At 42.4% G+C, this 24,709-nt stretch overlaps 1 protein-coding gene across 4 annotated transcripts in view; it reads right to left on the reverse strand.

Annotated features, from left to right (window-relative positions):
- Positions 1–24,709, reverse strand: part of WASF2 (WASP family member 2) — a 76,126-nt gene that overhangs the window by 14,548 nt on the left and 36,869 nt on the right. For 2 of the 4 annotated variants that reach the window (XM_047792816.1, XM_047792812.1), the window contains exon 2: positions 8,634–8,806. In XM_047792816.1, the coding sequence (XP_047648772.1) occupies positions 8,634–8,763 (130 nt within the window). In that variant the 5' untranslated portion in view covers positions 8,764–8,806. Of the gene's footprint in view, positions 1–8,633; positions 8,807–10,018; positions 10,220–18,823; positions 18,955–24,709 lie in introns of those variants that run through there. The other 2 variants (XM_047792813.1, XM_047792814.1) reach the window with 2 other exon arrangements.

The raw sequence follows: 24,709 nt of genomic DNA on the forward strand, positions 1-24,709 counted from the left end.
CAACTCATAATAGAGACGTATAACTTCTTCTAAGGGGTTAAAAGGTTACTTCATGTTTTTATAACCTGTAACTTTGAAAGTCTTTGCTTTAGGTTATAATCCTTCAAATCTACATCTCAGGGAACAAGTGGAAAGCTGAAACATTCAAGCTCTCCCTGAAAAACAACATACCAGTGGTCTCTTTCCACAATGTCTTGTTTTTTTGAAAAAGAAAAGAGTTCTGTACTTTCAACCCTGGAATGCAAGGAGAATCTGCAGCCAAAGAAACATAACAGCAATCTGACACTACCTCCATATTGTCATTCCAAGCCACAGAGCACATTCTTGCTAGGAATGAGAAGTGGTGCATACGAATAAATACACCATCTGAGTATCTTACTTGCAAGGTGAACGCAGGCATATGTGACTATGTCCAACCAAAAGATCATTTCTCTGACAACTATTCAAAGGAGGCTTTGATTTTTCAGCTTCAAAACTACATTTATGCTTAGTCTACACTTGAAAGGAAAAAAATTAGTCCAAAAGGCCAAAATTGCATTTTCTGGGTGAACTGTAGCTCACTTACCTTTCTAGTGTAACCTAGAGAGGAAGGATAAGACAATCAACAGCATATTTTGAATTGCTAGTAAACTTAATCAATAAGGAGTTTCTAATCAAAGAAGAAGCAAGTCTTTGCATACTGAATGGTTTTGTGATCTCAGCAACCACGGGAAGCTCAACCCAAAGGACTCAAATTGGCTAACAGGCTGCATTTCTTTTCTTTTCTTATTCAGCCGCACCCATGGCATATGGAAGTTCTTGGGCCAGGGATCAAATCTGAGCTGGAGATGTGACCTATACCACAGCTGCAGCAACGCCAGATTCTTAACCCACTGCACCGGGCCAGGGATCAAACCAGCGCCTCCACAGAGACAAGCTGGACCATTAACCTGCTGCACTACAGCGGGAACACCCATGAGCTGCATTTCTACTCTGCAAGTTGAGGAGGATATGCCTAAGTTCCTATAAAAATCATACTATATTGATTCACAGATATAGAGAACAAACTAGGGGTTACCGGCAGGGAGAGAGAATGGGGAAGGGGCAGGATGAGGCAGGGGGGAATTAAGAGGTACCAACTACTATGTATAAAATAACTAAGTGGAGTTCCTTTGTGGCACAGTAGGGTAAGGACCTGGCATTGTCACTGCAGCGACTTGGCATTGTAAGGGTTCGATCCCTGGCCCAGGAACTTCCACATGCCCTGGGCACAGCCAAAAAATAATAAAATAAAAATAAATAAGCTATAAGATATGTAGTACAGTACAGGGAATATAGCCAATATTTTACAATAATAACTATAAATGGACTATAACCTTTAAAAACTGTGAACCATTACGTCGTACACCTGACACTTATATAATATTATAAATCAACTATACCTCAATAAACAAAAAGCAAAAAACATACTGTATCATGCTTGCCTAGGTAATGAAAAATTGTGATTGGAAGACTGTAGCAGAGAAGCACACAACATTAAGTGTGGAAAATAAACCAGGCTCAAAAATATCTGTTAACCATTCAGCTGTTCTAGAGGAAAAGAAAACCCAAAATCAGCTTACTTTAGGTCACTGAGAGTATCCAGGACCTAAAGTTCCTCAGTGAAGGGAGCAGTGATGGTGGGAGTAGAGCTCAGTGTGGCAGAGTGGTTTTCAGGATAAAATCAAAGAACCCCATCATATAAAAATGGTACACTGCAGTTCCCGTTGTGGCTCAGCAGTAACAAACCTGACTAGAATCCATGAGGACACAGGTTCAATCCCTGACCCCGCTCTGGGTTAAGCATCCGGTGTTGCCAAGAGCTGTGGTGTAGGTCACAGACATGGCTTGGATCTGGCATTGCTGTGGCTGTGGCGTAGGCTGGCAGCTGCAGCTCCGATTAGATCCCTAGCCTGGGAACTTCCATATGTTGTAGGTGTAGCCCTAAAAGGCCAAAAAAGAAAAAGAAGTAACACTGAGAACACTATTTGGAGAGGGAGTGAGGTGGTGTGAGGGCTTCCCCACTGTCACATCACGTCAGGCCCTGGGCTTGCTTAGAACTACAAGATTGTAACATGGAAGAAGCAGTAGACTTCAAATCAGAAAGTCTGGATTTAAGTCTCAATTCTTTTATTTATACCTGTGTACTCTTCAGCAAGTCAAACGCTCTCAAGCCTCAGTTTCCTCATCTGAAAAATGGAGACAACTACATCTATTTCAACAACCACATCAGATAGATGACTTTTTTTTCCTTTTTAGGGTTGTACCCGGGGCATGTCGAAGTTCCCAGGCTAGGGGTCGAATTGGAGCTACAGATGCCGGCCTACGCCACAGTCACACCAATGGTGGGATCTGAGCCGCATCTGCGAAAGGGAATTCCCCAGATGACTTTTAAGGGTATGAATATCCTGGAGTTCCCTTCGTGGCTCAGCAGTTAACGAACAGCACTAGGATCCATGAGGATGCAGGTTCGATCCCTGGCCTTGCTCAGTGGGTTAAGGATCTGGCGTTGCTATGGCTATGGCGTAGGCTGGTGGCCATAGCTCCAATTCAACCCCTAGCCTGGGAACCTCTATATGCCATGGGTGCGGCCCTAAAATAGCAAAAAAAAAAAAAAAAAAGAGAGAGAGAGAATGAATATCCTAAGTTTTATGTTTAGAGGTAACAAAACATAATTCCATTCAGTAATGTGATAGCCCTGTTCTTCAAGTACTAAAAATTACTCTAACTTCTGAAAGCACAGGTGCAATACTTACACAGGAGAAAACCAAAGTGCCTTGTTCAGAGTTAAACTGCACTCATTTAGAGTACCAAGAGTGATCCACTATCACAACAGGACATTCATAATTCTACTCTACCCATTTTGCAAATGATGCCAGAGAAAACTTTTGTTTTCTTAGAAGTAGAATTTTTTTCAAATGAAGTCTTATGTGGAAATGGAACAAGTAAAACTGATTTTCTTTTTCTTTTTTTTTTTTTGCGGCGCCTATGGCATGTGGAAGTTCCCAGGCCAGGGACTGAACCTGAGCCACAGCAGTGACCAGAACTGCAGCAGTGACAACACCAGATCCTTAACCTGCTGCACTACTAGGGAACTCCTGTGGCCGATTTTTAAAAATATGAAGCTTCATCTCACTCTTGGGCATATATCCGGACAAAACTTTCCTTGAAAAAGACACATGCATGCACGTGTTCTTTGCAGCACTATTCACCATAGCCAAGACATGGAAACAACCCAAATGTCCATCGACAGATGATTGGATTAGGAAGATGTGGTATATATACACAATGGAATACTACTCAGCCATATAAAAGAACAAAATAATGCCATTTGCAGGAACATGGATGGAAGGAGAGGCTCTCATAGTGAGTGAAGTCAGAAAGAGAAAGACAAATACCACATAACATCACTTATATCTGGAATCTAATATACGGCACAAATGAACCTTTCCACAGAAAAGAAAGTCGTGGGCTTGGAAAATAGACTTGCGGTTGCCAAGGGGGAAGGGGAGGGAGTGGGATGGATGGGGTGCTTGGGGTTAACAGATGCAGACTATTGCCTTTGGAATGGATTAGCAATGAGATCCTGCTGTGTAGCACTGGGAACTATGTCTGGTAACTTGTAATAGAACATGATAATGTGAGAAAAAAGAATATATACATGTATGTGTAATTGGGTCAGCATGCTATTACGTGAAAAATTGACAGAACACTGTAAACCAAGTATAATGGAAAGAATAAAAATCATTACTTAAAAAAAAAAGAAGAAGAAAAAAAATGAAGCTTCTCTTGTTTGAGTCTGAGTGGGAGTCTTGGTGCCCCTCAATGGCATGGCCCCAATGCACTCAGTTAGAAAATCCAGTATCATACCATATCTTCTTTTTTTTTTTTTGTCTTTTGTTGTTGTTATTGTTGTTGTTGTTGCTACTTCTTGGGCCGCTCCCGCGGCATATGGAGGTTCCCAGGCCAGGGGTTGAATCGGAGCTGTAGCCACCGGCCTACGCCAGAGCCACAGCAACGCAGGATCCGAGCCATGTCTGCAACCTACACCACAGCTCACGGCAACGCCGGATCGTTAACCCACTGAGCAAGGGCAGGGACCGAACCCGCAACCTCATGGTTCCTAGTCGGATTCGTTAACCACTGTGCCACGACGGGAACTCCACCATATCTTCTTAATGACCTAAGAGTGGAGGTTCCATTCTCCTAGGAGGTCAGGACACTGCTTCAGAAGTGCTGGCTGGGAGTTCCTGTTGTGGCTCAGTGGAAATGAATCCCACTAGGAACCTCGAGGTTTCGGGTTCGATCCCTGGCCTTGCTTGGTTGGTTAAGAATCTGGCGTTGCCGTAAGCTGTGGTGTAGGTCGCAGACATGGCTCAGATCCCGAGTTGCTGTGGCTCTGGTGTAGGCCAGCAGCTACAGCTTCGATTAGACCCCTGGCCTGGAAACCTCCATATGCTGCAGGAGCGGCCCTAGAAAAAGGCAAAAAGACCAAAAAAAAAAAAAAAGAGAGAGAGAAAAAAGAAAAGAAGTGCTGGCTGGCTGGCTGTGCCCATATTTCCTAAGACATGGCAATCTAATATGTGAAATGCCAATCTCACTACACTGAGGGAAAATAAGAATTCTGGATATGCTACCAGGGAGCAATCCATGGCTGTGGAATTTTTAGTTTTGTGCTTTATCCATTCCATAATCAGACTTTCCCTTCTAGACCAGCACTTCCGGCTACAGTACAATACATGAAGCCAAGGTCATGAGCTTGAAGCACATATAAGTCTATTTCTGCACGCCTCTCTGCTAGATGAAATCCTAGTCATCGTTCAAGGCTCAGTTCAAATGTGACCTCGTCTATGAAGCTTTCCTTGACCTCCTCTATTCCTCCTGTGCTCCCACGCCCCATAAGAAGTATTCCTTCCTTCCCCGTATCCTCTGTGCACCTACAGCATGGAAGAGTGGAGAGAGTACACGCATGCATCATTTATGGACCTTCTACTGGGGGCTCGTACTATACAAGACAGACACTGGGGTTCGAGGATAAACAACACATGACTTCTGCCTTCGAAGAACTTTTAATTTAGCATAGGAGTACAGATTATTTTCAATATAATGTAGTAGGTAATAATACAGGCATATAATTGGAGCTCAGAGGGGTACAACATGGAGGAGATCCCTGAACTGGGCATTGAAGATCAGCTACAAGGATGCTAAGGGCTCTCCGGACAGTAGGAACAAGAACGGCACTGCATGGAAGAGAATCTGGTCTGTCTCAGAAGCTATGAATAGCTGGTTATTCATTTTTTCTTCCTTCTTTTCTCCTTTTTTGCCTTTTTCATTTTAAAAGAATCTTTTAAAAAGGCTGTAAAATGGAAGGGGATGGATTGCAGAAAATGAGGCTGAAAAGAAAGGCAGGTGTTAATGTCTTGAACACCAGGTCAAGAAACTTACATAAAGCCACAGTGAGGAAGAGGGGAGATAAATACACAGTTAACATTCATACTCTTACTTTATTGTTTTTTTGGTCTTTTTGCCATTTCTTGGGCCACACCCAAGGCATATGGAGGTTCTCAGGCTAGGGATTGAATCAGAGCAGCAGCCACTGGCCTATACCACCGCCATAGCAAGGCCGGATCCGAGCCATGTCTGCAACCTACACCACAGCTCACGGCAACGCTGGATCCTTAACCCACTGAGCAAGGCCAGGGATCGAACCCGAAACCTCATGGTTCCTAGTCGGATTAGTTAACCACTGTGCCATGACGGGAACTCCCATACTCTTATTTTAAAAACACTTTTAAAATTGCAAAATTAACACAGAATTAACTTTTTTCTTTAGAATTAACTTCAAAAAATTCAAGTAATTCAGAATTATAAAAGTAAAAAGTATAAGTTACCATTGTGGTTATGAACCCAACTAGTATCCATGAGGATGTGGGTTTGATTCCTGGCCTCGCTCAAGTGGGTTAAGGATCTAGCACTGCTGCAAGCTTTGGTGTAGGCCGCAGATGCAGCTCGGATCTGGTGTTCCTGTGGCTGTGGTGCAGGCTGGCAGCTGTAGCTCTGATTCAACCCCTAGCCTGGGAACTTTCATATGCTGCAGGTGTGGCCCTAAAAAGCAATAAATAAATAAATAAATAAATAAATAAATAAATTCTTTATATAAATAAATAAATAAAAGTAAAAAGTTTAGATTTTAGTTTGGGCAGACCACTCTGGCAAGAGTAAAGGTTTAGGACTTATAAAATTTTACATGAATTTTAGGTTTATAGATTTAAGGGAGTTGATCAGAGAAAGGGAGGCCAGAGGGAGGCTAGGACAATAGTTTAGGTGAGAGTTAAAGATGGTCTAAACGAGGGTAGTGCTGGCAGAGACAGAGAGACAGGAGAGAGTTTGAGAAATTCTTAGAAGTCTGACTTGGCCTCTTACTGGCTGTCGCAGGCAAATTACTTAACTTTTCTGAGTCTTTGTTTCTGAAAAATGGGAATGCCAGCACTTAACCTCACAGGATTATTAAGAAGATTAAACCTGGCACAAAGTAGGAAATCAACAAATGTGAGTTTCCTTCTCATCCTCTACCCATTTTCCCCTTAAGAATTATTTATTTCTTTCCCCTCTGTTAGGTTATGAGCTCCTGGAAGGCAGAGGCCATTTCTTATCATTGCTGTATCCTCTCAGCATCTGGCAAATAAAATACGTTCAATACATGTTTATTGCATGAATATAGGGTCAGCTAGCTCTGCAGCATGAGGAAATCTTGTTTCCAAAGGCACAAGCCAACCCTCACCTCAGATCAGCTTCCCTTTTTTCTTTTTTGTCTTTTTGCCTTTTGTAGGGCCACTCCCACGGCATATGGAGGTTCCCAGGCTAGGGGTCCAATCGGAGCTGTAGCCACTGGCCTACGCCACAGCAACGCAGGATCCAAGCCACATCTGCGACCTATACCACAGCTCACGGCAACGCCGGATCATTAAATCCACTGAGCAAGGCCAGGGATCGAACCCGCAACCTCATGGTTCCTAATGGGATTCCTTAACCACTGAGCCACGACGGGAACTCCCAGATCAGCTTCCTTAAGATAGGAGTGGTATGATGACAAGCAGGAGAGTGAGCAGCAGCATCCATCAACACTACCCTGGAAAAACACCTGAGAGAGAGCATAACTCCTGCTGAGTGAGAATAAGAAGCATCATTAGCTAGATGTCCTTTGTCCTATAGAGAAGGAACTAGTGTGTGACTGACTTCTACCCATTTGGCCTTCTCAGGGTGACAGAAGCAGAAATGATGCTTTTAAGAAGCAGTGAAGCTCTCTTCAGCCTTCATGTGCTTCCTTGTCAGCCGTACTGCTGCTGCACTGCTGTCAATGTTCCTTTGTGTAAGACAGACACTGGCAGGGTTTCATTTCTTTTGTGACACCCCATCCAGGTTTCCCTAAGCCCTGGATCAACTCAGATGGCCTCTGAGCTAGGGACGGCTTAGGAATCTCAGACCCCATACATCATTTGGTCACAGAGCTCTGTCTCCTCAGGCCCCTATTATAAAGGCAGGGCCTATTACAATCTGGGGGGATGTAGGCTTTCTTGATATTCCACTGCTTTCACCAAGGGCAGTGATGCGATAGGAGGGGTGAGTGTCTGAAATAATTCACACCAAGATGCTTTTGCTAAGGAAGATCACTAAAATGGCATTTTGATGGAGGTTCTTATGGGAGCTAGAATGGCACTAGACAAATGCGGAGCCTATCCAAGCATCTGCCCTTCCCATACCTTGGCTCCAAGCAAACAAAGTCAGCTTAATTCAAAATGTAATCCAAACCCATGCATGTACCCCACCCAAGGCAGTCTCATCCGTTCCTGCCAATTAAAAAAAAAAAAAAAAAAAATTACAGTTGAGATAGCTTTCCGTCAGCTCCAAACAGACTGAGTTAACCCCCATCTTCCTCCTAGAGAAGAATGGCTCCAGCTACAATTTGTGTCACCATGTTCACACAGCTTGCAAAACTCCCAATACCCCAGAGACTACAGAAGTAATTTGTACCCTGAACTTGGACCTGGGGGCTTGCAGCACAATTAAATGTGTACCAGGGTAGACAAGTCAGGAAGAATCTTTCTGAGTGCATGTTTGCTTTACTCCTCTTTGGGAAAAAAAAAAGGGTGGGGGGGCTGCTGGGTAGCTAAGACTACTGGCACATTTGAGGCTTCAACAAAGTCAGGCTACATCGAACAGCTCGTGCAATTACAGGCACATTCCCTAACCTAAGATACTGCTCTGTGAACCTCCCACTTTACACACACAGAATTCTGCTCTGTCATTCCATCTGCAGTTGCTGCTGCAGCCCTTCCTGCCACCCTTCCCGCCACCCTTCCCACAGATTTCTTTTGAAGCAGGTGGAGGGGGAGGGGGAGGGAACGTAGAGGGTGGTGGTAGATGAAGAAAGGGTTTGAGGGGAAGAATCTGTACCAAAAAGAAGCCTCTCTTTGGGGAGGGGGTGGGGGGATAAATTTTCGCATTACCTAGGGAAGGCAGATGGGGGAGAAATAGGAACATGGGAGGAGAAGGAAACTAAATAAAGAACACCAACGACCCCTGAGGGCAAAGCACAGGCTCTCTGCGGCACTCACTCAGGCTGCCCAGCTGTCGGATGACATTTGCCAGGGTGATGTTGGTCATGCATTCCAGCTCGCTTCTAACGCTAGGCAACGTCTGACGGCACAGGTGCCTTGGCTCGATGTTCCTCGTTACTAACGGCATGGTGGACCTGCTTCAGGCAATGTTCTGAATGATGAAAAACAACCTAAAAAAGAAATAACAGGAAAGTATTACTCAACCACAAATTCCAGGCACACTAGGGCTGCATGAGTCTTTTTTTTTTTTTTTTCCCCTCTTGTCTTGCTCTGATCTAAACAGCTTAAAAAAAAAAAAAAAAAAAACCTCTCTCTCAATCTTTTTTTCTTTTTTAAGCCCTCCCCACTCCTCACCCCGCCCCCCCCCCCCCTTTTAAGGTTTGCTATTAGAAAGGCCTGCTGGATAAGTTTAGAAATTCTGAGCTGGTGACTTCTGGTTGAGGGTACCTAGGCAGCACAAAAACTAAAAATCGTAAAATAACAACTATGCTCCAACCAACAAGAGTCTCCAGAAGCAAGGATGCATGGTCAGAAAACAGCCCATTCAGCAGGTTCTGGATGGTATAGGTTCTATCCTTCTCTTGGGGGTATCTGTAACCAGGACAGATCAGAGTCCAGATGATCAAATATTAAGAATCAAAAAAGAGCTTCTGACATCTGATTATCTCCACATTGAAATTAAGCTGCCAATAGTGATTCCATGATCTACATTAGGACACAACCTCTCCAGTTCTTCCCTGATGGAGGACTGTTAATGTACAACTAAGTACTGCCAGCAGCTATTAACGCTACTCGAGTTTAGTCTATAAATTGACAGACTGAAAGAATATCAAGGAAAATTCTACAAGTTCAATATATTAAACATGACGCCAAGCAAACTACGCTGTAAGATTGCCTAGTCCTTTCTCTTTTACCCACAGCTCCCTTTCTCTCTCCTATCCGGTTCAACACACCTGGACTAAAGGCTCTTGAGACAGCAGGAAGTGTCTGGAGCAGATCCGGAAACCTTCCAGTTACTGTTTCTTATCCTGTCGGCTGAGCCCCTTTCCCTAGGAAATCCCCCAGCACTTTAGGTTCACGCTGAGCTATTGTTTTAGAGTTAGATTACCGAGTTCCTAGTTTTACAAGGATAGGAGGAGGTTTTTTATCCAACAAAATGGATACGACTGCAGCCAAGGCACACTGGGCTGAAACTGTTTTTCCATCTTGTGAAAGTAAAGAAATCTAAAACAGCCTAATGGTTTTCATGCTAGGGAAAATGGCAAATTAAATGAAAAGGTAAAGCATAAAGGTAACATAAGGTAACACAGCCAAGTCCCCCAAGACTGCAAACTCTTGAAATCGAAACAGAATAAAACAAATCAAAACAGAGGTTTACTTACATCAAATCTTAAAACACCAGCTCATCACCAAAAAAGCTGATTGTGAAAACAAAATGCTTAAACCAAGCTAAACCTCATAGATCTTAAAAGTGAACCAACATATTGTCTGACCGAAAGGGAGAAGAAAAAAGCTCTTCAGACTCAAAGAGGGAGTAGAACCCTTAGGAACAGACTGCTCCTTGTTATGGACATTCTGATCTGCTAAGAGTAAAAATAAAACAGGAAGCCAGCAGCTTGGGGAACAAGATTTCCTGTCACCAAGAGCAACAGCCCAAGAACCAAGAGAATCAGCTGTTTGCTCATAACTTTGAACCTCCCTTTAATAGTCACTGTGTGGCAGCTGCGCCTATCTTTGGGTGCAGAGGTGTTTCCTGAATATTTGTCTACTGTCTAAGGAAATAATTTTCATTCCGTTCCTCTGCTAAGTTCCCCTTTGACTCAACGGGTTTTCTAATCCAAACTCTGGACTTTCCCTTCCAGTCTAACTCTTCTTCTCTTTTACATAATGTAAAATGTACTGGGTACTAAGATGCAAGCTTTAGTTAACCCATGCTGAAAAAGAGAGCTTAGAACAGAAAAGAAGGAAAGGGGTTACAAATCAAAGACTCTCACAGGGCTCTGTCCCTCTGGATGCCCTTAGATTTCAAACTTTCAAACTTTCTGGAAGAACCAGAAATTCAGGGGTGTAGCCAGAGATGACTGAAAATTTGGTTCCCTCCATTAACGATCTTTTCAGAACTTGTTCTCAGAGGAGCTAAAGGAGCCAGATCCCACTGAAATTCTGTGTCAAACGTGGCTACTGACAGGGCATTCCAGACATTCTCTTTGGATATCTAATGGAAACTGGATTCCAGATGGCTAGGTAAATGTCAGGCTGGGGGCGGACCTCAGGAAGCCACTTTAACGCTTTAGCATTTATGCCTTCCCAAGTACCTCGGGTAAGGAGACACAAATGGAGTCAACCCTGTGTCATCTGGGGAATGTTAACCTGGAAGGGAGTTCTCAACAGCAAGATAGCTACAAAGAGCCAGCTCCCATAACCAGCCAGAGTACTCAAGAAATTACAATGTCAATATCCATCAAGACAAAACAATTAGAAAAGTGAATCTCTTAAAAAAAAAAAAAAAAGTCAATCTGTTTCAGAGCCACCAAAGACAAGAGTCCCTATTATACGGAAATATCTGCATCACTGCTCATTTTTATTCTGGATAATCAAGGTTAGTTGTATTCTGCCAGAGAAATATGGAATTGTGCATGATATGAATCACAATACTAACTTGACCAAGAAAAAAATCCTACATTCCAGTGAAGATAAACTTAGAAATGGGCAAAGTCTTCCAAGGCTACTGACTCAACCCAGGTTCAAGTTGTAGAGTTGAGACATACTTGAATTAGTGCCCTAACTCTTGATGCTTTAGTAGCTGTGTGATCTTAGACAATTTTCCTAGAGACATTAAATAATATAACGCATATAAAATGTCCACTACAGAGCTAAGAAAAAAAGGTAGTTAATTTGTAGTTCCACAGACCTTAGGCAAATCTTGTAAAATCAACTTTATTCATTGATAAATATCTTAAAACATTTTAAACCATGGACATATTATGTAATAGAATGCAATATTCACATAAGTTTAAAGATGAGGAGTTCCCACTGTGGCACAATGTGATCAGGAGCATCTCTTTAGCACCAGAACGCAGGTTCAATCCCTGGCCCAGCACAGTGGGGTAAAGGATCTGGCATCGCCTCAGCTATGGTATAAGTCGCAGCTGTGGCTCAGATCTGACCCCTGATGGTGGGGGGACGGGGGGGGGGGCTCGGACTCCATATGCCATGGGGCAGCCAAAAAAGAAAAAAAAAAAAAGATGAAACCCTAGACTTCAATGAAGTTTGTGGGTTTTTTTCCCTGGAGGCTGCTCCCAGTTATGCTTCTGGACCCCTTGAAGAATATACATTCTCCCTCTCTTCCTCTCTTTTATTATATTATTATTATTTTATATATATATATTTTTAGTCTTTTTAGGGCCACACCTGCGGCATATGGAAGTTCCCAGGCTAGGGGTCCAATCAGAGCTGTAGCTGCAGGCCTACGCCACAGCCACAGCAATACCAGATCTGAGCCACATCTGCAACCTACACACAGCTCAAGGCAATGCCAGATCCTTAACCCACTGAGCAAGGCCAGGGATCAAACCTGTGTCCTCAGGGATGCTAGTCAGATATGTTTCCTCTGAGCCACGATGGGAACTCCTCCTCTCTTTTATACTGAGTTCCTCATCTGAACCACAGAACAAAGAAAATGATTAGAGCGACTATTTTCTCAATTCTCCTCAAGAGTATACATAACAAGCACCATTCCAGATGTACTGGAGAAAAGTTAATATGTTACATACAATGGACGCCTAATGGCATTAGGGTTTAATTCTCTCATGGAAATCCAGTTGAGAAAAGCTCCTCTTCATCAGTTGTCATTGAGTAGAAAATCTGTGGAGTACTGAGTGTTGAGGAACCACTGAATTAAGGAAATGACATGGTCAAATCTACATTTCAGACAAATCATTCTAACAGAATTAGAGAAGTTTTACTTAAGAGAAGTGTGGAGGTAAGAAGACCAGTTGGAAAACTCTTCCCAGGCCAAGAAGGAGATGATAGAAATGGAGGCCCACCAGAGCCAGCAAATATGAACTGAGAAACCAGACAGGTTGCAGGGGTGGGTTCAACCCTTTAACCCTATCCTCAGTTCTCTCTTGATAGTTCTGTACAGTTATACTCACAAAGTAATAAAATGTATGTTTCTTTACTACAAGTATTATGAAAAGAGCACAGCAGAAAATAATACAATGCTGTTAATCAACTATATTTGAAATTTTTTTTTGTCTTTTTTTTTGCTATTTCTTGGGCCGCTCCCGCAGCATATGGAGGTTCCCAGGCTAGGGGTTGAATCGGAGCTGTAGCCACCGGCCTACGCCAGAGCCACAGCAACACGGGATCTGAGCCGCGTCTGCAACCTACACCACAGCTCACGGCAACGCCGGATCGTTAACCCACTGAGCAAGGGCAGGGACCGAACCCGCAACCTCATGGTTCCTAGTCGGATTCGTTAACCACTGCGCCACGACGGGAAATCCTATATTTGATTTTAAAAAACAAAAGCAAAAAATAAACAAAGCATTATGAAAAGAGCTAAACGCTAGTTCTAATAATGAAGAGCAAGTAAAGAAAACCGAGAAAGCAGTTGTTCTTAGTAGGAAAAAAAAGTTCTGGGATACATGAAAGTGGAATGCCCTGTCTTTATAGAATCAATAAAGCTCATGATTCAGTTATACTTTACTTTGATTAGAGAAATTACATGATATAGCGATATCTGCTAATTTGGGGCCCTGAGAAGGTCTTACCTTGGGGGATGTTACACAGGAGAGGAATTAAATTAAAACCACTGAGACAACAAAAATTACAGGTAAGTAGACTTTGATAAAGTCAGTTCCTTTTCATTAGCGCTGTCCTATATGAGAGTAGTTTCTCTTCAGAGGTTAGGAGTTCCCTAGTACCATCTTCTGGATGACCAGCTATTAGAAGAGATTCCTAGCCTATAAGATGTTGAGAGGTCACAATGGATGACTTCTACAACACTTTCTAAATCATAAATGATTTAAATCTCACTCTGGGCTTCAGTTTCCTCATCTGCAAAATAAAGGAACTAAACTAGATGATCTTTAAGTAAGGTTCTAAAATTCCTGGATTTGCTTCTACCTAAGTTGCCATAACCTCCTCACTTGGCCAACAGCCACTTATATTCTGAACACAAGGCCAGATACAGGTCTAGAGCCGGTAGAGAGGGGATGGATCATGGCCATAAATCAAACCTTGCTCCAAATCGAGATTCATCTAGTTACCAAGACCGGCAGGATCCAGAATGGTAAAAGGGACATTCCAGACAGAGCCCTTTGCACTCTGGGGCCTCCCAAAGCAATCTGAGAGTTGGCTACCCAAAGAAATCCAAAGGCAAGACTGGCTTTGGACCAGCTCCAGATATCCAGCCAGACTCAGCAGCAACCTCCATCTTTACCCCTGGATATTTTCAGCCTAAGGGACTTGAGAATGAATCTGAGAATAAATAAAAGATTTCAGGCATCCCTTCCTAGTCATGGCCTGGAAGTATACTGACCAGTCTAGACTGCCAGTAGCAAGATGGGATTCATGGTTTGAACTGGAAACAGGATAAGGTGTTCTTTGAGGTCCCTTCAAACAGTTAAGATTCTACAAATCTGTATATCTGAAGTTACCATGGAATATTTATATATCACACTTGGTCAGTGTAAAGCCAAAAGGAGACTTCTTCATGTAGCCTACACTCTGAACTCAACTCTGTTTCAAACAGCTTGCAGCAGGAGTGAGGTGAGGTGAGAGGTAGGGGTTGGGAGGGTGGAAGAAGGTGATAAAGGAAGGCTGCATGTGAGAGAGCAGATGCACTCATCTGTACACTACCCTCTGAATTCCTGTTATTTCCAGGACAGAAGGCAGATGACTGCTCATTCTGGCAGTGGTATTCATTACTAGCTGTTTATTATAAACAAATAAACAAACTTTCATTAAGAGCCAAGGTCACTGATAACACCTGCAGATTTCTACGGTCACATCCAAAAGCAAGTATATCTGAGCTACAGCAATAACCATAACAACAGAAATGCTTCTCAAGGCAGTTCCTCTTTGAAACATACCCCCAAAACGCTGATCAGCAGTAGCAGGGGATGAGAACATGTGGGGATAGTGTGTGTGTGTGTGGCAATTAGGACTTCTGCTTTCACTTCAGCATTTCCCAGTTGTACAATATATAAGAGGAGCTCTGCTCTTATCAAGAGAGAAATTTATGTTAAAGAGTATGCATTCCATAGGGGTTCAAAAATCTCAAATGCAAAGTCAAATAATTATTTGACTTCAAAACAACAGACAACACAATCTAAGTGTCTATTAAAAGGTTTAAAGAGTATGAATTTACTGCTACCTATAGCAGTCCTCACTATCATGCAACAATCACAAGGAGGAATGCCTCATTATAGACCTAAGCACCCACCCACTTCCTACTGAAATATAGGGAAGGGCTGAACCTACAACTATAACCAGACTCCTTCCAGACACAAGAAATTAGTGACAAATCAGTTTAGGTCACTAGAGTAATGTCCAAGAGAGCTAGCAAGACAAATGGAACTCCTAGGGTGGACAGAGAAAAGTATCTGGCTGGGAGAACCAAGAAAAAAAAAGCTTACTTGTGACCTAAAACCAGGGGAAATTTCCAGTTTCATAAAGGAACGACACCAGCTACGGACCTACATTCAATAAATGTAAAGGTCCTTCTTGTCCTAATTCGGTTTTGGGAAAGTAGCCCAGAGAAAGAGGACTTCTAAACTATAGTGTCTTACTCCCTGAACACACTATAAATCTATCAAGGACTACTCACATCCGGTAATTTCCTAACCTTCCATTATCTTTTGGGGGCAATACCACATTTTGTTCTTACTTTTATTACTCTTCAGGCTCTTCACAGCTCTTCTCCTAAAGCTAAAACTGGGGGATAACTTTTACCTTCAAAACTGGTTTCTTCTATTATCGACCATTCCATAGAAAATTGCCTTTAAATTTTTTTTTTTTTTTTTTTTTGCTTTTTAGGGCCACATCCACTGAGAGAGGCCAGGGATCGAACCAGCAACCTCATGGTTGCTAGTCGGATTCGTTTCCGCTGTACCACGACAGGAACGCCCCAAAATTGCCTTTTAAATGGCCAAAATTAAGCTCACTTTTTTTTTAGTAGGATCCATCTGGTTACCCAACAGAAAATACACTTAACCTGTGAGTCAGAAACCTGGATTCTAGTTCTTAACCTAATGATAACTAGCATTTGAGAAAAAACTTTCCTTTTTTTATATGATTTTTATTTTTTTCATTATAGTTGATTTACAGTGTTCTGTCAATTTCTACTGTACAGCAAAGTGGCCCAGTCATATATATATATATATATATATATATATATATATATATATACTCTTTTTCTCATATTATCCTCCATCATGTTCCATCACAAGTGACTAGATAATAGTTCCCTGTGCTAAATAGCAGAATCACATTCCTTATCCATTCCAAATGCAATAGTTTTGCATCTATTAACCCCAAACTCCCAGTCTATCCCACTCCCTCCCCTTCCCCCTTGGCAACCACAAGTCTGTTCTCTAAGTCCATGAGTTTCTTTTCTGTGGAAACTCATCTTTCTAGTTCAGCTTTGAGGTGCACTTAAAAAAAAAAAATGCTTGAGAGATGCTAGGAAACTAAGATTTTGTTTGCAAAGTATTCTGAGCTCAACAACAAAGGATTTATTCATGCAAAATATTTCCTGTATCTTCCATCTTTGCCTAAGTTCCTTGGTATGTATCCACTTAAATTATAATGTTATCACTGATGACTTTCAGTCACAGACATATTTTACTTTCCCAATCTAATGCCAATTTCTAGCAATACCTAATTTATCAAAGTGGAATGGTTTGAAACACTCCAAACTGGAGCTCTCGTTGCTGCTCAGAGGTTAAGAACTCGACATAGTGTCTGTGAGGATGAGGGCTAGATCCCTGGCCTCACTCAGTGAGTTACGAATCCATCACTGTCTCAAGCTCCAGTGTAGGTCACAGATGCGGCAGATCCACTCTTGCCATGGCTGTACTAGGCCTCAGCTGCAGCTCTGATTTGGCCCCTAGCCTGGGAACTTCCATATGCCACAGGTGTGGCTGTAAAAAAAAAAGAAAAGAGAAAAAAGAATGAAATACTACAAACTATCAATCTGAGAGGCTTTTTTTTTTAAGAGCCGAATGTGCATAAGATATGGAAGCAACAGCCAAGATATGGAAGCAATTCAACTGCTCTTCAACAGATGAATGGATAAAGATGTGGTATGCTCGCGCGCACGCGCACACACACACACACCCCCACACACACTGGACTACTACTCAGCCGTAAAATAAAACAATGAAATCTTGCCATCTGCAACAACATGGATGGATCTAGAGGGTATTATGTTCAGCGCAATAAGTCAGACAGAGAGACAAATACTACATGATTTCACTTATTGTGGAATCTAAAAAACAAATGAACAAACATAACTAACAGAATTATGGATACAGAAAACAAATAGTTGGTTGCAAGAGAGGAAAGGGAAAGAAATGGGTGAAGATTAAGAGGTACCAACTTTGGAGTTCCTGTCATGGCTCAATGGTAACAAACCTGACTAGGATCTATGACGATGTGGGTTTGATCCCTGGCCTCAATCAGTGGGTTATGAATCCAGCATTGCTATGAGCTGTGGTGCAGGTCACAGATCCAGCTTGGATTTGGCGTTGCTGTGGCTGTAGTGAAGGCTGGCGGCTGCAGCTCCTTTTCAACCCCTGGTCTGAGAACTTCTATATTCCTCAAGTGTGGCCCTAAAAAGCAAAAAAGAAAAGAAAAGAATCCAACTGCAGCAGGTTGCTGCTGAGGCACAGATTTGATCCTCAGCCCAGAGCAGTGAGTTATAGGATCTGAAATTGCTGCAGCTATGGTGCAGATTGCAACTGTGGCTTGGATTCAGTCCCTGCCCTGGGAACTTCCATTTGCCATGGGTGCAGCCATTATAAAAAAAAGAGGTACCAAATTCCAGTCAGGGGGTTCTCATCAAACACAAAGATTTTTTTCTATTTCTTTAATTTTATATTTATATGAAATGATGGATGTCAAATCATTATGCTGGGGAGTTCCCATTGTGGCTCAGTGGTAACGAACTCAACTAGTATCCATGAGGATGCACGTTCAATACTTGGCTCTGCTCAGTGCATTAAGGATCTGCCATAGCCACAAGCTGTGGTATAGGCTGCAGATGCAGCTTGGATCTGGTGTTGCTATGGCTGTGGTGCAGGCAGGCAGCTGCAGCTCTTACTCAACCCCTAGCCTGGGAACTTCCGCATGCCAAGGGTACAGCCCTAAAAGACACACAGACACAAAAAAATTATGCTGCACACCTTAAATGTATACAGTGATACACGTCAACTATATTTCAATAAAACTGGAAAAGGGAGTTCCCATCATGGCTCAGCAGCATCCAACCCAACTAGTATCCATGAGGACGCAGGTTCTATCCCTGGCCTCGCTCAGTGGATTAAGGATCTGGGTTGCTGTGAACCATGGTGTAGGTTGCAGATGCGGCTCAGATCTGGCATTGCTGTGGCTGTGGTATAGGCTGGCAGTTGCAGCTCTGACTGGACCCCTAGGCTGGAAACTTCCATATGCCCGAGAGTGTGGCCCTAAAAAGAGCACCCTCCCAAAAAGGCTAACTTTTACTAATTAGATAAATATAAATTATCAGTGATTTTACTGAGAAGTGAAGAAATCTTATTCCTAACATTTGTGGGTACTTACTACCAGATTCCTTTCAGCTATAGTCATCGACTAAGTGTTAAATTTACATAGAAGTTTAACATGAAAATCACCTTTAACAAAACAAAAATATTAAACCTCAACCAATCACAACATTATTAGAAATGTGTCAATAACTCACATAAGCCCTAATAACACATTCTTTAAGAGCTTCCTTTATTTATAGCCAATGACAGAAGTGTAATCTCTGGTTGGTCAAGGCCAAAAATCTGAGATAAGAGGACAGAACGCACAAAATGTATTCCTCTCCAAGTACCTGGGCTTGAGTAGCTGGGAAGCCAAACCTGGGTGTGTGCTACCATATGGGAACCCACAGTGGTATTTATGGAAAAGTGTCTAATCCCAGTTTTCTACCTTACCCGGGGATGGAGAAAATGGAGCTAGGCTGGAACTTTTCTTTCCTGGTTCTTGCACGCAGCAGTGACTAGGTTAAGCTCCCTACGGACAAGGCACTGGAGCACCCACTGGTGGATTAGATACAGAAGAAAGTCTGAAAACGAGGAAGGAAGGACATGTTCAAGACTGAATCATACATCAGGCACCGAGTAAGTCTCATTTCATCCTGTTGGCTCTCTAACCATGCATTTTTATCTTATGATGCTTCTCTTCATATTTCAAGCTTCCTTCTGCAATAGCTACTCCCTCTCTGGGGTGGAAAGGCCAAAAAAGAAACCAGTTTTACACAAATGAGAAAGGTCAGAGAAAAAAAGGTTACAGAGGAACAAAACAAAAAAGGAAATTCAGCAAAATGTTTTGCTGACAGCTAAGGGCAATACACAAACACACTGTGTGGTCATGGAGCAGACAGAAGCAGTAGTCCTGGATGTGACTGTTAATAAGCTAGCTTAACTGAGGAGAGAGATGTAGCCATCACAACTACTTCTGAACACCAGGGACTGGAATTATGGAGCAAACCGCCATGAAATTCCATATCAACTATTCTATTCTGCCAGCTATAATAAGAATTTATTCCTGAAAAGGTGTCATACCCTCATCTGTCACTAACGGCCAAGCCACCAGCAACTAAGAGCAACAAAGGGCAGCAGTACATCTACTTCCTCTCCCAAGGTCTACTCACCATTCAAACGATGGGATTTATAAGGAAAAGTCCTTGAACAGAGGGAAAAGAAGTGCCCATTTCTTTTCTTTCTACCCTCAGTTTACTAGGCAGTTAGCAAAGCCCTCAAAACCTAATGAGCAGTGGCAGAGAACAGCTAGAGCATGGATATTAAGAGACAGAGGTATGGATTTCAACCCACTACTGACAAATTTCAGCTTTAAGACCTTGGCAAGCAGTCAATCTCTCAGTCTGCTTCCTAATCTACTGTTAAAATTAGTATAATGAATCTTAGTTTGTAAAGTTGTTTTGAAGAAAAATGAAATAACACATGTATAAAATGCTTAACATAGTTACCTGGCACAGAATAATTACAACAGTAGTAGTGACGGCAGTAGTGGTGGTGGTACCAGTACTAGTACTGGTACCACCACCACTACTACTAGTAGTAGTAGCAGCAGCAGCAGCAGTGAAAGAAGTACTAATTCTATATCTATCTAGCACTTAATATGCAGTTCTCTTAACCATTAAACAACACTACTAATAAGCTTCAGGTTGTATTAGTGGCTACCTACTAATTACAGCACCCTTAAAAATCAATGAATATTTATCAAGTAGACACTAGAAGACAAAGAGAAATATAAAATCCCTCCTTTGACTCCAAGAGCTTATAATTTAATTGAGGGGATAGATAAAATGCAGTTAAGTAACAATATAGCAAACAAACAGAAGTTCAGTTTTCAAACAAATGATGTAGTCACTGATGACAACAGAAAGGTTGAAAATATCACTTTTTTTTTTTTGGTCTTTCCTAGGGCAGTACCCTTGGCGTATGGAGGTTCCCAGGCTAGGGGTCTAATCGGAGCTGTAGCCGCTGGCCTACGCCACAGCCACAGCAACGCGGGATCCGAGCCATGTCTTCGACCTACACCACATCTCTTGGCAACACCAGATCCTTAACCCACTGAGCAAGGCCAGGGATTGAACCCACAACCTCATGGTTCCTAGTCGGATTCATTAACCACTGAGACATGACGGGAACTCCAAAAATATCACTTTGAACTGAAGAAACTGAAAAGACTTCCTGAAATAAAGATGTGAATTGGGCAGGATCTGGATATAAAGAAGGGGAAGTTTTTCATGTGGGGGTAATCAAAGCAAAAGTCTTGAATTCTACTACTAAGAATTTACGGAAAAATCACAATTCTATTCGGCTGTTATGGTATTTCATCAAATCTAAGATGCACCGTGATTCAAGAGATGTTAAAATGTGGGGAAATGTACGTCTCAGAATCAATAAAATTTTTTTTCTATAATGTGAGAGGGTGAACAAGATGATCTTTAAAAGTTCTGCCCATCACTAAAATGATGAATCTGTAACTCAGACTTAGAATATTCAAGTTTTACCAAATCATCAACACCATGGGAAGAACAAAAATAATAAAAAGTAAGAGACACTGGAACCACATTCATTACTTGCAAGGCTAAACTGTTTACTTCCTAACTAGGATGTTCTAATATCCTTGTCTGGTGATTCCTTTATCTCTGTCATTTCTGAATGTTTCTACCAACTAATTTTTCTCCTAAGTATGGGCTACTTTTTCCTGCCAAGTCTGGTAACTTTTTTAATACTTTTTTTTTCTTTTTATGGCTGCACTTGCGGCATATGGAAGTTCCCAGGCTAGGGGTCAAATCAGAGCTGCAGGTGCCGGCCTACACCACAATCATGGCAACACAAGATCCAAGCAGCAGCTGCAACCTACACCCCAGCTTGTAGCAAAGCCAGATCCTTAATCCACTGAGCAGGGCCAAGGATCGAATCCACATCCTTATAGATACTACGTCGGGTTCTTAATCCACTGAGCCCAACATGAACTCCTGGTAACTTTTGCTTGGGTGTTGGACATTGTGATTTTACAACACTGAGTATGCAACACTGCTGTCTTGGTTTCAAGAGTGTTGGGCTTCGTTCTGGTAGGCAGTTATTTTTGGTTCAGTTTGGTATGTCTGAGGCTTGTGTTTAAGCTTTGTTAGGGTGGGTCTTGAGTAGTCTTTACTCTAGGGGTATTTTAGCCCTAATACAAAGACAAGGCCCTTCTGTGATCTCTACTGGATGCTCTCTACTGGACCTCTGCTGGAGACTGAGCAACATGAGCTAGACTACTCTGGCTGGTACCAACTCAAACACCTCCCTGCACTGGGAACAAGTTAGCTCATCACTTCCTGGTCAATCTTTCCCCAGCCTCCTGCAGTTTGGTGTCAGGTGTGTGTGTGATCAGCCAAGCCTCAAGGGGACCCTGAGGAGATTCTAGAACAGTTTTTCTGCATAGCCCCTTCTTTTCCAGAACCTCACACCACAGCCTCCAGTTGTCTCAACCTCCCTTAAACTACAATTTCTGTCTCTTCTGTTCAGTAAGACTAATGTGTTCTGCTTGGGATCCCCCCTTGCTCCATGGTTAGCATATACATCTAGACAGAAAGTAAGGGTAATCACAGGGCTCACCCCCTTTATTTCTCCTTCTCCAGCAATCAAAGCCACAAGCTCCCTGTTTAAGTCAATACTGATCTTCACTCTAGTTCTGCAAGGTCCCCAATCATAAAGAGAATTATTTTTAAAGTCATATTAATTTCAATTTATCTACATACAATAAGCATATGCCATGGAGTTTTTTTTTTTTTTTTGTCTTTTTGCTATTTCTTGGGCCGCTCCCGCGGCATATGGAGGTTCCCAGGCTAGGGGTCTAATCAGAGCTGTAGTCACCGGCCTACGCCAGAGCCATAGCAACGCGGGATCTGAGCCGTGTCTGCAACCTACACCACAGCTCACGGCAACACCGGATCGTTAACCCACTGAGCAAGGGCAGGGACCGAACCCGCAACCTCATGGTTCCTAGTCAGATTCGTTAACCACTGCGCCACGACGGGAACTCCATGAAGTATTTTTAAAAGGAATAAATACATAGGATACCATCATCATAACCCATAACATATCTGACAACATATTTAATTTTTTGAACAATCATAATTAAGAATGACAGAAAAGTTTTCTTTTCTTTTTTAAAGTTAATACTCTTAGATGCGTCCCACATTCAAAAATCAATAACAGCTTGGAGAACTCAGAGGCCTGTTTGGTCAAGAAACTCAAGAGTTCCCTGGTGGCTCAGTGGGTTAAGGATCCAGTATTATCACTGCTATACCACAGGTGTGATCCTTGATCCCGGAACTCTCATGTGCTGAGAGCCAAAAGAGAGAGAGAGAGAAAGAGACTCAAGGATTCCCTGAGTCTACTGAGCCAATAGTTATGACTTTGGGCTGGTTAATCTCTCTAAGCCTCATCTGTAAAATGGGGGAAATAAAACCTACTTCATAGGATGGTTCTAAGGATAAAACGTGATAGCCTTCTCGAGGGGTATCTAGGACCTACTAGATACCTAATAACTGAGAGTTCTCATTATTGCTGATTCAAAGAAATGCTGAGTTTGTTTGGACTCACCTCCTAGTGGTAATAAAATACTTTAAGAAGAACAGGTCAAATTAAATAACATTGAATATTACACAAAGGGCTCTCCTAATTGGTTCTCTTTTCTTTGGTCTCAATAGAAACCAAGAGGTTGATGGGCCTCTTAACTTCTGAAACAGACTCTCTGAGAGTGTGAAGACAAGTGCAGAGAAAGAAATGGATGGCCTCTACTTACATTATACCAAGTCTAAGGATTAAGACAAAGGGTATCAGTCTTCCAAATCATGGTCAAGAGTCAATTCAATATTTTCACTTTATGTACTTTGAAAGCAAAAGAGTCTCAAAGGCACTATTATCTGGATTGTGGCATTTCTTTAAAAAAAAAAAAAGAGAGAGAGAAAAAAAAATCCTTTCATCTTAAAGGCTGAAGGCAAATGTCACCAATTCTAAGAAGCCTTCCTTGACTCTTCTAGCCTGAAGTCACTTCTACCTCTCCAAAAGTGCCAAAGAAATATGCTAAACCTTATATGGCACTCACTACATCCTATATTGTAGCACAGATTTTTGGGAGTGTACAACTCTTTGAACACGGGAACAGAAAAACAAAATATCAGAGTTCCCGTTGTGGCTCAGTGGTTAACGAATCTGACTAGAAACCATAAGGTTGCGGGTTTGATCCCTGGGCTCGCTCAGTGGGTTAAGGATCTGGTGTTGTCTTGAGCTGTGGTGTAGGTCGCAGATGCGGTTCAGATCCTGCGTTGCTGTGGCTCTGGCACAGGCCGGCGGCTACAGCTCTGATTAGGAAAAAAAAAAAAAGAAAAGCAAAATATCTTTAAACTGAACAGAAGCAGTAGTAACAATAGTAGCTATCTGGAACCAAGAGTGGGATTCTTTTTTTTGTTGTTGTTATTCTTTTTACGGCTGCACCCACGGCATATGGAGGTTCCCAGGCTAGGGGTCAAATGGGAGCTGTAGCCACTGGTCTACACCACAGCCACAGCAACACCAGATCTGAGCTGCATCTGCGACCTATACCACAGCCCAAAGCAACACCGATCACTGAGCGAGGCCAGGGATCAAACCTCCATCCTCATGGATACTAGTCAGGTTCATTTCTGCTGAGCCACAATGGGAACTTCAAGAGTGGGATTCTTTTTTTTTTTTTGTCTTTTTGTCTTTTTTGTTGTTGTTGTTGTTGCTATTTCTTGGGCCGCTCCCGCGGCACATGGAAGTTCCCAGGCTAGGGGTCGAATCGGAGCTGTAGCCACCGGCCTACGCCAGAGCCACAGCAACGCGGGATCCGAGCCGAGTCTGCAACCTACACCACAGCTCACGGCAACGCCGGATCGTTAACCCACTGAGCAAGGGCAGGGACTGAACCCGCAACCTCATGGTTCCTAGTCAGATTCGTTAACCACGGCGCCACGACGGGAACTCCAAGAGTGGGATTCTTAAAATTTCTTTGTATCCTGTAGTGTCTGCCCGATAAATATCTGTTGAATACCTAAAATGTGTCAGGTATTCATTCACATTTTCTTGAATATCTCTAATCTTCAAAACACTTCTGAAAGGTAAGTGGTAGCATTCTAATTTTACAGATGAAAAAACTAAAAAACTAAGAGCAGTTCTGCAACTTTATCAGAGTCACACAGTCAGCTTTTAAACCCAGGTCCATCTGTGTCCATGACACCATAATGACCCCTCACAAAACACTCAAATCAAGGAGTT

This window comes from Phacochoerus africanus, chromosome 8 (genome assembly GCF_016906955.1).
Source record: "Phacochoerus africanus isolate WHEZ1 chromosome 8, ROS_Pafr_v1, whole genome shotgun sequence".
Taxonomy (NCBI): domain Eukaryota; kingdom Metazoa; phylum Chordata; class Mammalia; order Artiodactyla; family Suidae; genus Phacochoerus; species Phacochoerus africanus.